Source organism: Elephas maximus, chromosome 3 (genome assembly GCF_024166365.1).
Source record: "Elephas maximus indicus isolate mEleMax1 chromosome 3, mEleMax1 primary haplotype, whole genome shotgun sequence".
Taxonomy (NCBI): Eukaryota; Metazoa; Chordata; class Mammalia; order Proboscidea; family Elephantidae; genus Elephas; species Elephas maximus.
Genome location: NC_064821.1, coordinates 216655561 through 216671003, shown reverse-complemented (window position 1 = coordinate 216671003; position 15443 = coordinate 216655561). Strand labels below are relative to the sequence as shown.

General features: G+C 36.9%; 1 protein-coding gene across 3 annotated transcripts in view; it reads left to right on the top strand.

Annotated features, from left to right (window-relative positions):
• Window positions 1–15443, top strand: part of DCAF6 (DDB1 and CUL4 associated factor 6) — a 171121-nt gene that overhangs the window by 118421 nt on the left and 37257 nt on the right. For all 3 annotated transcript variants that reach the window (XM_049881321.1, XM_049881319.1, XM_049881320.1), the window contains 4 exons: window positions 7487–7604; window positions 12146–12261; window positions 13750–13836; window positions 14078–14396. In XM_049881321.1, the coding sequence (XP_049737278.1) occupies window positions 7487–7604; window positions 12146–12261; window positions 13750–13836; window positions 14078–14396 (640 nt within the window). The remainder of the gene's footprint in view (window positions 1–7486; window positions 7605–12145; window positions 12262–13749; window positions 13837–14077; window positions 14397–15443) is intronic.

Genomic DNA, 15443 nt, shown 5'->3' with positions numbered 1-15443 from the left:
CACAATCAACACCCATGGAAGCAGCAGTCAGGAAATCAAAAGATGCGTTGCATTGGGTAAATCTGCTGCAAAGGACCTCTTTAAAGTGTTGAAGAGCAAAGATGTCACCTTGAAGACTAAGGTACGCGTGACCCAAGCCATGGTATTTTCAGTCACATCATAATGCATGTGAAAGCTGGACAATGAATAAGGAAGACCAAAGAAGAATTGACGTGTTTGAATTACGGTGTTGGTGAAGAATATTGAATATGCCATGGACTGCCAAAAGAGGGAACAAATCTGTCTTAGAAGAATTATAACCAGAATGCTCCTTAGAAGCAAGGGTAGCACTTCTTTGGTCATATTTTGGTCATGTCAGGAGGGATCAGTCCCTGGAGAAGAACATCATGCTTGGTAAAGTAGAGGGTCAGCGAAAAAGAGGAAGACCCTCAATGACATGGATTGACACAGTGGCTGCAACAATGGGCTCAAGCATGGCAATGATTGTGACGATGGCTCAGGACCAGGCAGTGTCCGTTCTGTTGTACCTAGGGTCACTATGAGTTGGAATCGACAGGATGGCACCTGACAAAATGACCTTTATTTGTTAGTGTTCCTCTAGAGGTCACACTTCAACATATTAATTTATTTAATTAGAGTGTATGACAAGTTTGGGGGAAAAAAAAGGGAGAGTATACATGAGCAAACCGTCATGAAAAGAGAAATACTGAAGGAGAATGTTGGCAGGGTGTGTATGTCACATGGGGTGGTCATAGGCATTTTTACCTATTTCTTTCCGGTACTATTTTTCCTCAAGGCTGTAAGTGAAATAGGAATAGTGGGCTTTTTTTTTTGAACAGAGGAACATAACGCAAATAGTTCTGACGTATTGGGGAAAGGGGGGACTAGTTAGCAAAGGTAAAATGACTACTACATTTCAACCTGTACATTCTAAGTATCAGTGGAAACGTGGAACCAGGCAATCTGAGTGCAAATGTATCTCAACCCCATGTTTTGATTCAGTTCACAGTTCTGTGTTATCATGTCATGAAAAAGTTCTTGAATTGAAATTGTTGTAATAGACATAGAGGTTGAGTTTTGATTGCCAGGAAGAAAACTTGAGAGACTAGATTATCTTACTTTCAAAAGATTATCTAGGAGAGATTTTCTAATAAACATCAGTACTAAAATTAAATTTAATTTGGTTTTGGCTTTCATAAAATAGCTAACGACCGTACTTACAAAGACACATCTGCACTAGCGAGAGCACTAGTTTAGAATGAAATGCTTTGCCTCACAGTCATCTGTGTGGTAGATAAGTGTTCTCTGTTAAGAATTTACTCCTAAAAACAGTATCTCCGCTTTGAGTCTGAATATGCCTCCATAGGGGCCTTGGTGGTGCAGGGATTAAGAGCTCGGCTGCTAACCAAAAGGTAGATATACAGAAAATTGGAAGGAGTACTGGATATCCTACAGCCTGAGGCCTGCAGAAGAGTCCTGACCTGTGAAAATGGAAAATATTTCATTGGCTTAGAAATGACAGAAATTTGTCTTTTCCTCTATATAAGCTTCTATATCAACTATCTCCCCAAAATTTGGGGAGATAGTTGAACTTATAACTGATGTGCCTACATTTTTTAGAGGATTTAACCATATGTTTTGTTTCCTTTTAGATTTGATTTTTTAAAATACGTGGCATAGTGGAATGAATTGTTGGCCAAGTTCATTGCAAAATAGAGAATCCTTTAGAAAAAGAATATATTATTTTTACATGTTGCACCAGTTACCTAAGCTACTCTAGGTAGTTTATGTGTGATTGTACAGTTATAATAGTGACCCAGTAGCAAAGTAAATGTTGAGCGTGGTAGTTCTAAACAGACAGATTATTGTTGCTGTATCCCATTGAACTGTCCTCACTTTGATTACTTTAAGTAAGTGTACACGTAGGACATATCCTATCATATCTTATCAGTATTTTCATGATGTACAAAACTAGTTACCAAGATAGTATATTTTATACTGATAGTACACTTAATTTTTTTAGTATGTCTTTGAGCATATTTTTTAGAATCAAAAATGATTATTTCATAGTGAAAATGCACAGATTAAATGGTTTGAAAATATATGCATTACCAAAAAAAAGTTGATTTATGGTTCGTGTATGAAAGAAAGTCTTAGAAGATACACCTTTAACAGTTCAAAGAAGTTGCTTTCAAATTATATTTCATCCCATTCTGAAATTTTTTTTCTGAGCCAGTGCACTATCCTAATAGGCCTCTTTAGCCATTTTTGGAAAGAATCTTTTAAAATTGGTTTCCAGAGACCCATATCAGTGACTGTGCACTTTGGTCCAGAAAAGCGAAGTCATTAGTGTGTGCTGATGTCGTGATTTTTATACGATTGTTGCTGTGCTTCTGAAGCATGTGTTTTTGCTAGCCTTGTTCTAGATGGTAGTCTGCCTTGATAGGGACCACTTCAGCCTGCTGCCATCATCAGTTTTTTGGTTTGTTGTTTTGTGGTGAAAATATACACAACAAAATATATTACACAATACACACAAAAAACAGCAATTCACCAGTTTCCACATGTACAATTCAGGGACATTGATTACATTTTTCAAGTTCTGCAAGCATTTTTTGCTGTCTTTTTCTAAATTATCCCACCACTGTTAACATAAATTCAGTGCTTCCCAAACAAAAACTCCCGTTTACCACTCCCTCCCACCACTGGTAACCATTAATAATCTTTGGTTTTTATGTGTTTGCCTACATCATTTAAGTGAGACTGTACAATATTTGCCCATTTGTGACTACTCACTTTGCTCAGCATGTTTCCAAGGTTCATCTGGGTTGTGTCATGCCTCAGGACTTCATTTCTCATTATGATTGAGTAGTATTCCATTCATCAGCTGTTTTAAATACTTAAAATTATTTAGCAATATAGAATGTTCTTCCAAAAACTTGGCAGTATTTAACAAGTTAAAAGTGAAATATTTTTCCATCAAGTTACCCTGTGCTGAGGCACCACAAGTAAAATACTCTTTCGTGTTTTTGGAGGAAGAAGAAGCTTCAGTCTCCACATGCCGTGGAAGAGGATACAACGTAGTTTTTCTGTATTAGACGCCAAAACAACAGTGTTGCCGACCAGAACTTTTAACCACCGTATTAATGTTGCTGGCTGGGTTATACATCATTCCAGAGGAGTGACAACACCAACAATTCATGCAGCTTAATTAAAATAGTTACTTTTTAAAGCAACCGTATTTTCCTCTATTTTCAAGCTACTTCCAAGACAGGGCAGTAGGTAGGAACCTCCTGTAGAAGGAAACCTAGTTAACTGGAGTGAGAACTAGTTCGTGATCACCGGTTTCGTCTTCTGTAAAGTGGAGATGATGATGCCTGCCACAAAGTGTTAAAACATCTTAGAAGTCCCTGGTACATAGTGACACTCAATAAGTAGCAATTATGATGCTGATGGTGAGGTGAAATTTTAAACCCTAAGGCTCTTAAATAAAAACCTCTACTAATTATGGAAAATATTTCAGTAACATATATCTGTTCATTAGTAAAGCTTTTAATAATTGTTTCAAGAATGTGTTTGCAATCCAACTTGTAACAAATAGAGCAAGCTAGGGGAAAATTAGAATGGGTTACAAGTATTTTTTCAAATAAGGTAAAAAAATTTTTTAATTTTTAGGTCTTTAAAGAAGAATACTACTTGTAGCTTAATATACATTTGATGAATATACAAATGATGAATGCATTTACTAATAGGCCAAAGATCTACGTTGGTAGATTCAACCTGGTAGGTTGCATATAACTGCCCACAGGAGAATTAAGCTAGGAAGAGTAGAAAGGAACAAGGCTAAGAAATTCTGTCCCTGAGATATTTATCCCTGGGCATTAATGTCTCGGTTAAGAAACCAGGTTTTTACTCAATGATAATGAACAACGATGAATCCGTGAAATGTTTCATAACGTGGAGGAATCTGGAAGGCATTATGCTGAGTGAAATTAGTCGCAAAAGGACAGATGTTGTATCAGACCACTATTATAAGAACTCCAGGTTTAAACACAGAAGAAAACGTTCTTTGATGGTTACAAGGGTGGGGAGGAAGGGAGAGGGGTATTCACTAACTAGATAGTAGACAAGAATTATTTTAGGTAAAGGGAAGGATAACACACAATACAGGGAAAGTCAACACAAAAGAACTAAACCAAAAGCTGAGAAGTTCCCTGAATACGACTAAACACTGAGGGACAGAGTAGCAGTGGTGGGGATCTGGGACCATGGTTTCAGGGGACATCTAGGTCAATTGGTGTAACAGTGTATAAGAAAACATTCTGCATCCCACTTTGGTGAGTGGTGTCTGGGGTCCTTAAAAGCTAGCAAGTGGCCATCTAAGATAATATCAATTGGTCCCAACCCACCTATAGCAAAGGAGAATGAAGAACATCAAAGACACAAGGAAAACAGGAGCCCAAGAGTCAGAAAGGGTCATATAAACCAGAGACTCCATCAGTCTGAGACCAGAAGAACTAGATAGTGCCCAGCTACCACCAGTGACCTCCTTGACAGGGAATACAACAGAGAATCCCTGATGGAGCAGGAGAAAAGTGGGATGCAGAACTCAAATTCTAGTAAAAGGACCAAACTTAATGGTCTGACTGAGACTGGATGAACCCCAGAGGGCATGGCCCCATGGACTCTCTCTCTGTTAGCCCAAAACTAAAACCATTCCCAAAGCCAACTCTTCAAAGCTAAGACATAAAATGATACTGGTGAGGAGTGTGCTAAGATGACACATGGGACTATGTGGGCAGCCCCTGTCTGGAGGTGAGATGAGAAGGCAGAGGGGGACAGGAGCTGGTTGAATGGACATGGGAAATACAGGGTGGAGAGAAGGAGTGTGCTGTCACATTATAGGGAGAGCGACTAAGGTCACATAACAATGTGTGTGTAAGTTTTTGTATGAGAGACTGACTCGAATTGTAAACTTTCCCTTAAAGCACAATTAAAAAAGAAACCAACCAGGTTCTGCCCTCTGTAATGTGTTTGCCAAAGACACTGTTAATTTATGGACAGTGCACAAGGAAATGATTCAGGAGTCTGAAGTGTTTGTAACTAACAGGAGTCCATTCTTCTTATATACTGATGGGCCAGTTTTATACAAGGCTGGTGAGTTCATTCACTACTTAAATGAACAAATTCTATGAACTATAATAAACATTTTATAGCGTAAATGAATGCTACTGTGTTGTACAATATAATAAAAATAATATGTAGGTTATATTCCTGAGAAACAACAGCTTTGTAGTAGATACCTTAGGAAAAAACATTCAAGTGACATTGTCCAGGAAGCTTCTTGCTCTTTTTGGAGGGGAATGGCTGTGTAAGTTTAAGGTATTTTCTGCACCTTCCTGGTTTATTAACACCTCTTTTTTTTTTTTTTTTTACTGTATTCCTATGATACGTAGATTTTATAATGCTCTGACTATACGATGTACTTTCTCTTTAAGTTTACTGAAAAGGGGAGTTTTAATATAGCACTTAAATTCCAAAAGGCTTCTTATAACTCATGGTTCGTAAGCCAAAATGTATCTAAAAAATTCAGTCCTGCAGGTCTCTCATACCTACTTTTGCTTTCTATTCCTTCTTTACTTTAAAAAACTAATAGCAAAGCACTTTATAAAATGTTGCAAGGGATAATGAAAGAACTAGCCCCAGTTCTGCCTCCCAGTTTCCTTGATTATCTAATTTTTCACCTCTCTGTCTCCACCAATTCCAGATGACAGTGACTGGCAGCAGTGGGACAGAAATTTTAGCAACATAAACTAAAGATTAAGGGAAAACCATATGTGAGCGAATGATTAGCAAACAGCAAATTTTTCAAATACAGTTATGGGTAGAACAGATGTTTTTAAAGTCCCATTCTTGATGGTTTTATATAAGCTAAAGATCTGTTAATTCATTTACTTTATTAGGATGCCATTTTGTAAAATAAAAACCAAAAACCAAATCTATTGCCATCGTAGTATAGATTATTTTCAGCAGCTGTTTATAATGAGGACATATTTATAACAAAAATAGTATGGAAACAGTGTTTGGGGTGCCAGCTTAATAGTTCGTGCATATATTTTCAGTTGGAAACTAATAGGACACAATTTCTTATGAATTAGAGTATCAAAGCATAAGAATTGATACTCCTGAGTTTTGTTATCAGCTTGGTTCCTGGGGAATCATATTTCTCTTTTTACTACTTTCTGTATTTGAAGTCTTGTTAATTGTCCTCTAATAGGATAAAAGCTAGAGACAAGTTTGATGAGCTCTCCATGTTCTAGTGACTCCCAGAGGAAAAAAGATGCAAGTCCTTCATTGCAATATAAGTGGACCTAATAACCAAAAAGCCTGAGTAATTTTGGTTTAGTAGGTTGTTATTGTCTTCATTGTTAACTCTTAAGAGAGGAAGCTTATTTGTAGCACTGTTGTATCAATCTTTGAACTGGTATCAAGAAAACGATTATGTCAAAGAAGAGTTTTCTTTCTGCAAGCAACGTCACAGAAAGGTTTCATATTTGATTATATATCCTTTTGTATTCCCTGTATATTGTCATGTTTCACCAAGCTGTTTTTATCATAAAAGGAAAATGTTAAAAGCCCTATTTTTTTTTTTTTTTGTCTTTGAACATCTGTGTACTTTTTATTTTTTTGAGGTGGGGAGCCTTTAAAGTGGCTGTATCAATTTTTATAGAAGTTTCTTGATTTTATTTACCATATTACAAAGATTGGTTTTATTGAAACATGTATGTCGTGGGCATCACCTGCAGACTCTCAAGATGAAATTGCCCTTTCCATAATTAAGAAAACATTCCTTGCAAGGTTAGTCAGGAGACAAGCTGAAATACACCAAGATATAGGATCTTAGAATAGAGTTTTTTAAAAACCAAAGCACAATAAATCCGCTTCCACAGAGTACAGGTTTTAATCCCTCCTCAAAATAAAAATCTATGAACTTGAAAGAACAGAAAGAATTTGATAGCATTTAATTATAGCAGATTTGTGCTGAACAGCTTCTTTTGAAGCCTTTGCATCTTCCCGGTGTTTCCTGAACGAGCTAATGTTAGTTATTCCTGATGCTATAGCAACCGAAGAATAAAATAATGAGCATTCTGTTAAATAAAAAAATAAAGGCATCGGTTTATAACAGCATGTTAATTTTCTTTGATTCCCTGATGACGAAATATGTTTCTTGACTGGATGTGATTCTCATCTCTCATCTGAATCACAGGGAGTCATGTACACAAAGCCACAATTGGTTGCAGTGCCACTTTGAAATTTAAAGAGTGTCGCTCTAACGCTTGGCTTCGTACTTTAAGCGAGAACCATAACAGGTGTGAAAAAAAATGATGACAAGGGCAGCCTAATTTAAGTTTTATAAATTTTAGGAAACGTCATCTTTTTTCCTGGTTTCAGAGACTTTTTCAATTGTTTTAAACACAATTTTCAGATAACAGTAGTGAAAAGCTGAGCCCCCAGCCCGGGACAGGCGAACCAGTCTTGAGTTTGCACTACAGCACAGAAGGGACGACTGCCAGCACCATAAAACTGAACTTCACTGACGAGTGGTAAGTTAACGCTTTGTAAAGATGTAGGAGGGTTGTAACAGATACCCGCTTTTAGCTCTTTGTCATCTTTATGTTTGTTGGTAAGTTAATGCTTTGGAATGGTGTTCTCAGCCTTGTAGGAGGATTGTAATAGATACTCACCTTTATGACTGTTTTTTGACCGTTATTGTTATAATGCATTGGATCTCAAACTTCATTGTGTTTTAGAATCACTTGGAGAGCTTGTTAAAACCCAAATTACTGAGGCCCACTCTCAGAGTTTTTAATTCAGTGATTTGGGGTGGGTCCCAAAAACTCGCGTTTCTAACAAGTTCCCAGGTGATGCTGATGTTCTTGGTCCTAGGATATTTCCTCTGATTGAAAACATAAAAAGTCAAAATAATTAATTACCTATAGACTATTAATGCAAAAATAACAAACCTAACATTTTGATGCTTTTTCAAGCATTGTTCCAAACCCGTTGCCGTCAAGTCAATTTTGACTCACAGCGAGCCTATAGGACGGAGTAGAGCCGCCCCATAGGACTTCCAGGGAGCGGCTGGTGGATTCAAACCACATTCCTAGATATATGTATGTGAATAATTTTTGTTTTTAGTTTTAAAGCATAATTTGAATCGTACTGAATGTGCTGTGTTTTCCCCTGCATTGGTTTGACTTTATAATATATACTCCCATGTTATGACTTGCTTTTCGTAAATATGATTTCAGTAACTGCACAGCCTTCCATGAAATGGATGTATCATCATTTATTTAACCATTTTCCATTAGTTGGGCAATGAATTTGCCATTTTTTACCAATGAAGATTATAATGAATATCTTTGTTTACAAAGCTTTTTCCTATCATCAAGATGATTTCTTTGAGATATGTTTCCAGAAATAAGTGATATGTAGTTCAAAAGATATCGCCAAATTGTTTTCAAAGGCGTTTTCTCTCATTCCATTTCTACTAGCATCATTTGAAGACACGTTTTACTGCCTTCCAGGCCAGTGTTTAATATGTCCATTTATTTTTATTTGATTACCAATAAGGTTGCAGTTTCTCTTTATATTTATTTAATGGTTGTATAGGTTCTGTTCTATGAGATTTCTGACTATACTGTTTATCTAGTTGAATCTTAAGAGGGTTTTTTTTTTGGGGGGGTCACTTTATATGAGATTTTTATGTTCTTTCCACTGTCTCATGGTCTTTTGATTGAGACAGCATTCAAAAAATTTTTCTTTCCATTTCACTGGCTTCCGTTTGTGCTAATGTGTATATGTATTTTACATTAAAATAATTGCTTACATAGAATTTTAAAATACTATTAAATACCGTCTATGTTCCAGAGACTATTCTAGACACTGGGAATATGTCAGTGAACAAAACAGACCAAAAAATTTACCCTGGTGGAGCTTACATTCTAGATGTAGGTGACAGATAATAAACATAAAAAATCAGTTAACTGTATATTGTGTTAGAAGGTGCTAAGTGCTGTGGAAGAAAACAGAGCAGGGTGAAGGTGGTTGGGCGACCTAGAGAAGGGAGGTAGGCATCATTGAGAAGGTGGGACATTTGGGCAGGAACTTGAAGGATGAGAAGGAGTAAGCCATGCATTACCTGGAGGAAGAGCATTCTAGAAAGAGAGAAAACCAGTGCAAAGGTCCTGAGACGGGAGCAGACCTAACGTGTTCAGGAATCTTTAAGGAGACCACAGTATAACTGGAGTAAAGTGACCCAACGGAAGCATAGCAGTAGACAAGGTTAGTCAGGTAAGTGAGGAGGATAACAGATATCTCTGGCTGCTCTGTTGAGAACAATAGGCCGTAAGTAGAAGCCAGACCAGTTAAAAGGCTATGACAGCAAGCAAGGTAAGAGACAGTGGTGGCTTGGACCAGGATGTCAGTAATGGAGGTGGTGAGAATTGGTTGGATTCTAGATATATGTATATAACACATATATATAAATTTGAAGGTGAATCAGTGAGATTTCTTACTGTTTGACTTTAATATTTTAGAATCATGATCCCTACAGCCCTTAGTATATTATTTAAAATGACAGGAGGTCTATTCTGTTACCATGTTAATGTACAGAAGTGGCTAATTTCTCATAAAGAAATGTGAAAATTTTCCAGAAAAAATTTGCTAGTTCCACTCTTCTTTTGAATGTTTTTTCCTTCTCTGAAACTGGCCATGAATTATATTCTCCCATTCATCAATTTCTTATCATTTTGTTGTCCAAAAAGTCATTTTTTTCTGGTTGTGAAAGCATTCAATATTCACTGTTAAAAAAAAAAAAAAACCTACACATTCAAATTTCTCTGCCAGTGTGGTATCTTGCTTTTATTTTCTTTAGGATGAATGAGGCAATAGAGCATACTTTAGTAAGAGCCCGACTCTCTGACATCAGGCAGGCCAAGGTTCAAATTCTAGCTCTCGGACAAGCTGTTGAACTGTTCTAAATCTCGGCTTTCTCTCCTATAAAACGGGCATATTTAGAACCTACTTCAAAAGTTTGTCGTAAGGATTTCATGAAATCATGCAGCGAATGTCCATAGATTTGGCACATTACTGGCACATGATACCCATTGCCATCAAGTCGATTCTGACTCATAGCGACCCTGTAGGACAGAATAGAACTGTCCCATAGGGTTTCCAAGGAGCGCCTGGTGGATTTGAACTGCCAACCTTTTGGTTAGCAGCTGTAGCACTTAACCACTATGCCACCAGGGTTTCCTGGAACATGATAGGCCCTAAATAATTCTTAGCCACAGTGATCATCTTTTGTAAACTGTCTTTTTAAGTCCTTTGCCCAAGTTTTTTTTTTTTTAAATTGTGATTTAAATGAAGGTTTACAGAGCAAATTAGTTTCTCATTAAACAATACACGTATTGTTTTGTGACATTGGTTGCCAGCCCCACGACACATCACCATTGCCAGATTTCCTGTCTCCACCACCCCACCCCACCCCCGCCTTCTCGACCTTGCCCTGGGCTGGCTTGCCCATTTAGTCTGGTATATGTGGTTAAGCTGTGGGTATTGTTGTTGGTTTTTTGGGCCTGTCTAATCTTTGGCTGAAGGGTGAACCTCAGGAGTGACTTTAGTACTGAGTTAAAAGGCTGTCCAGGAGCCATAGTATCAGGGGTTCCTCCAGTCTCTGTCAGAACAGTAAGTTTGGTTTTTTTTTCTATTCCTGCTTCATAATTATCATAACTTAAACATTGAACATTTTATATATCGTAGCTTTCTTAGTGAAAAAAAAGAAAGATTCATATATCACATTGACTTCTCTTTACAGAAAATAGGTACGTATTTCTTCCTGATTAAAAAGAAATACATTTTCATTGCCAAAAAAAAAAAAAAATCAGAATATAGAGAAAAGTATTAAAAAAAAAAAACTGCAGTGATTCAACTGAGAAGACACTTAACACTGATACACATCCTTCCTGACATTTTTCTCTGCTTATATACCCATAAGATATCCATTCTCATTAAAAGTTACGCCATCATGTGTACATATATACTTTTTTAAAAACCGAATTAACTTTTGTAACATATTGGCTGGCAAGAAGTCTATGATATTTTGTGTTTCTTACTGGGTCACTGTTATTTGTCTGTAATTAATGTTTGTTTGTTTGTTTTCAGTTTCTGTAACTCTTTCTTTTTCTTATTCACATTTATTCTAGATTTAAGAAATTGTCACATTTCTATGAATCTAATTTTATTCTCAGTCAGATTTTTATAAATTTTCTCGTATTTCTTTCCATCTCAAGTCCTTTCTTCCACATATGCCGTGATTTGTCACAGAGTAATCATTGAATATTATTTGTCTAAATTGACCTGGTATCCTGCCAACATGACAACAATTGTGAGGGTGGCGCAGGACCAGGCAGTGTTTCATTCTGTTCTACATAGGGTCACTGTGACTCAGAACCAGGACAGTACCTAAGAACAAGCATCCTGCCAAAAGTACTGACAGAATTGTGGTCATCATCAGATGGGCATTAAAACTAAAGCAGAAAACATAACCTTGTCTTCTACACAAAATCACCAAGTCCAATTACCTGCTATATTTGAACAACAAGCCAGAGCTAGACGAGATCCACAGAGAACAGTTCAAAAGACCAAAACAGTGGCCAGACTTTTGTCCAACTATTAATTTAAAAATAGCCTGGAACAACAAAGTCTAAAAGGGCAAACGATCAAAGTCTATAAAACTGTGAAGGGTTTGGAATGTGGTGAACCATCTGTAGTAAGCACAAAAGGGAGACAGTGTTAATTAATTAGGTTAAAACTCCATGGAGAGACCTGTAGAAATACATACAGGTGATAGAGGCATTAAAGCAGTAAAGAAGCAGTCCTTTTATATTTTTTTAATGTTTTTTAAAGATTAATGTGTGTTAAGAGTAGTCATCTTGATTCTTTCAAATGATAATGTACAATTACTATTAAAATAATAAACCGTAAGCGTTTTGTAGTCTGAATTATTTGATGCACTTCTGTAGCTGTAAAATATAGAAATTGTCCTGTCAAGTTTTGGTAGAAACACTTGTTTTGATGCTAGGAGCAGTACAGCCTCAAGTTCTAGAGGAAATGGCGGCCACTGCAGGTCTGAGGGTCAGGAGGAAGACTTCGCCCCGCAGAGCTCAGTGCAGCCACCAGAAGGAGACGGTGAGACAAGTAAGTTGCTATTTTGCTTCTGTCATTACAAAACCTCAACACTGGGTATTCACCTGTTTTTCGGTTCTGACTCTGCATTTTTGTTTCTTGTTTCTAATAAATTACTTTTACCTCCATAGTCCAGCTATTACTATTGATAAATAGATGTTAGATGCAAAAAGCAGGGGCCTTAAGCAGTTGAGAACAGGAATTATAGTGAAGTACCACAATTCCCCTCCATGGACATAATGACCAAGATAGGTCGTTTTCATACTCTAAATGTAACATGTAAATGTTAGTTTGAATTGTCTTTGCCATTTTTATACTTAGCAGCATAATCCAGAGTATTGGTCTTGATTCTCTGGAAGAGTATAAGTGATTTATTGGGCGGGGAGGGGCGGGGGGGTGGCGGGCAGCGGTGGAATCTAAACAGGTTATAAATGAATCCTATTTCATACATGAAAGTGCCATTTAGGGAATTTTTCAGAACTCTTCGCTGTATTTTCGAGTGACCATTATATGAAATACCCACCCAAAAAAACCCAGTGAATACAGTACCCATCAAAAAGCCTGGGACACAGTAGATGTTCAGTAAATGCTTGATAAATGAAGGAACAAATGAATTTTTGCTCCTAATTGGACGTTTGCTTACTAGAGAGTTGTCTTCCACGTATTTAATTCTTATAAATCTCTGTTATAGTAAGGTACCTATTGATTTGATAAGAAATTTTTTTTAAATGGATTAGTTTTCTGGTGGAATGGACACGAAAAGAGAGAGTGGAGGGAAAGAGTGGGCTGTAATTAGGGGGAGAGTAATTGGGAGTGTGTAGCAAGGTGTATATGGGTTTTTGTGTGAGAGACTGACTTGATTTGTAAACTTTCACTTAAAGTACAAAAAAATTATTTTTAAAAAATGGATGAGTTTTATCAAATGAATAGGTATCTTAGAATTAAATATGTGTAAGACCGCCCTGTGATAAGCAGGTGTCCAATTAGAAGCAAAAAAGACTGATCCTTAATGGCTCTTGCACTTAAATCCCAGCGATAAGTATTTTCAATGACCAAAACAGAATTTATAACAGGGTTGTTTTACTGTTTATGGTAGTTTGGGTCGTACCAAATGCATGGCAGCAGGGCAGAATAACTCGGTTTTAAGTTTAGACTTTGAGAGTGTTAGAAGAAAAGCAACACCAGTAATGTCCACCATAAGAAACAATCCAAGGTAGAGATTCTTCACGTAAATTTCATGCAAGTCCATGCATAGGCTTTGGGAAGGGGCAGTGGGCAGAATTGTCCATCCATTCGCTGATAGTGTTTATGCAATTTTGTGTACACATCCAGATTTGAATTGTACTGGGGGTGAAGGGTTTGTCAGTGGAATTTGTGACTCAGAAAGGGTTAAGAACCACATATCCTTTTTTTCTTATCCCTAGGAAAGCTGATGTATAAAGATGGTGTTTATTTTTCTTTAAAATTTTTTGATTTAAGGATATTCTGGTTTACTTCCAGAAGCTCCTGAGACATCATTTGAAGATGTGACAAAATATCAGGAAGGTGTATCTGCAGAAAACACAGTTGAGAACCAGATAGTTGTAGGTGAGTTATCTTGCTCTTTAGATAATTGCTTCATTTGGAAAAATAAGGCTTAATCTGAGTTAGTCTCTCCAGACTCAGACGCCATTTCCAAATAGATGTATTGTGGAATTTTTTCTCCTTCTAGGGGAATTAGACTTCATAGTAGAAAATGTATCAATTTTCAAAGTCTGTGTTAGGTTAAATAATTAATGCTGCCCACGTGACCGACTGTTGCTGCTTTATTTTCTGACAACACAATCAGATAAGCTCACATCTGAGCCATTGGATTCCAGCTCAGGAGAAAGGAACGACCTCTGTCTTGATAGCCCTTGTGGGGTTCCAGAAGAATCCATTTTATCTGAAAAAGGCAAGGAACCAGGAACTTCAGATCAGCTTAGCACTGAGAGTGCTACCAATCAGAATATCGCCAGTCCTGACCCTCAGTCCCAAACAGAAGCCACTGGGCCATCAGTCCATGAGGAAACATCAGCCAGGGACTCTGCTCTCCAGGACACAGATGACAGCGATGATGACCCAGTTCTGATCCCAGGTGCAAGGTACCGAGCAGGACCTGGTGATAGGTTGGTAAATTTTTAATTAATATGAACTATAAAAAACATAATTCACAAGTTCTTGTTTAGAGTCACATAAGGGAGTCTCTTCATTTTTGACAGTTGCTTCCTCTAAGTGTCTCAGTCATATAAACTCACAGAAATTTTGAAATTGTGAATGATTTCACATATTACATTCTTTGAGCAAACTGTGCAAAAGGGGAATAAAAATTCTTCCTTGCTCTTTGTCTCCAGCACTGAGGCTTGCTCCTCAATTTGCAGATCAAGGGAAAGGAATGTTGGGAATGACCAACAGATTATTTGTGAATTCCAGGGGTGTTTAGCTTTCAGACTGCCTGTAGGCAGCCTGGCCTCAGCCTGGCCTTTATGAGTATTTTTTTGATGTTCTGTTTTTTCACTTTTCTATTGGCCATGGATTAAAGTAATGTGATGTTTTTTTTCTCTTTTTGAGAACATGATATTTTTCTGTGATTGCTACTAAGTGACTCAATTTAGAAAATGAAAAATTACACCAATTAACAAATATTAGAGATACAGTGAAGAATTGAATTGCCAGTATGTTCATACCTTTTTCCATTTCTCATTTGATGTGCTCCTGAGGATACATTTGTTTCTTTTTATTAGCTAAAATAAATCTTTTAAAGTATATTGCACTCTGTGCTTATAGAAGACTATTTCTGTTATTAGTACCATCATATTTCATTGTAAATTCTGTCCTCTTCTAGTGTTGTCTTAAAATTCTATTTCAAGCAAGAATGAAATTCTGTTAGAACCATGTCGTACATTTCTATGCTCAATATGCTGCTATTTATAAAATCATTCTGACATATCTGCCACCTGAAACAATATAATGAAAAGATTAATTTATCTCTAAAGAGTAGCCGTGTTGTATAGTGGTCAAGAGCACAATGTCTTGGGATTCACCACTTACCAGCAGTTTCCTTATTTGAATCGCTTAATGTCTCTCAAAGTTTCAGTTTCCTTATCTATAAAATTTGTTCATGATTATCTAGAATTGTTGTGAGAATTAACAAAAAAAATTACCGCAGAGCCTGG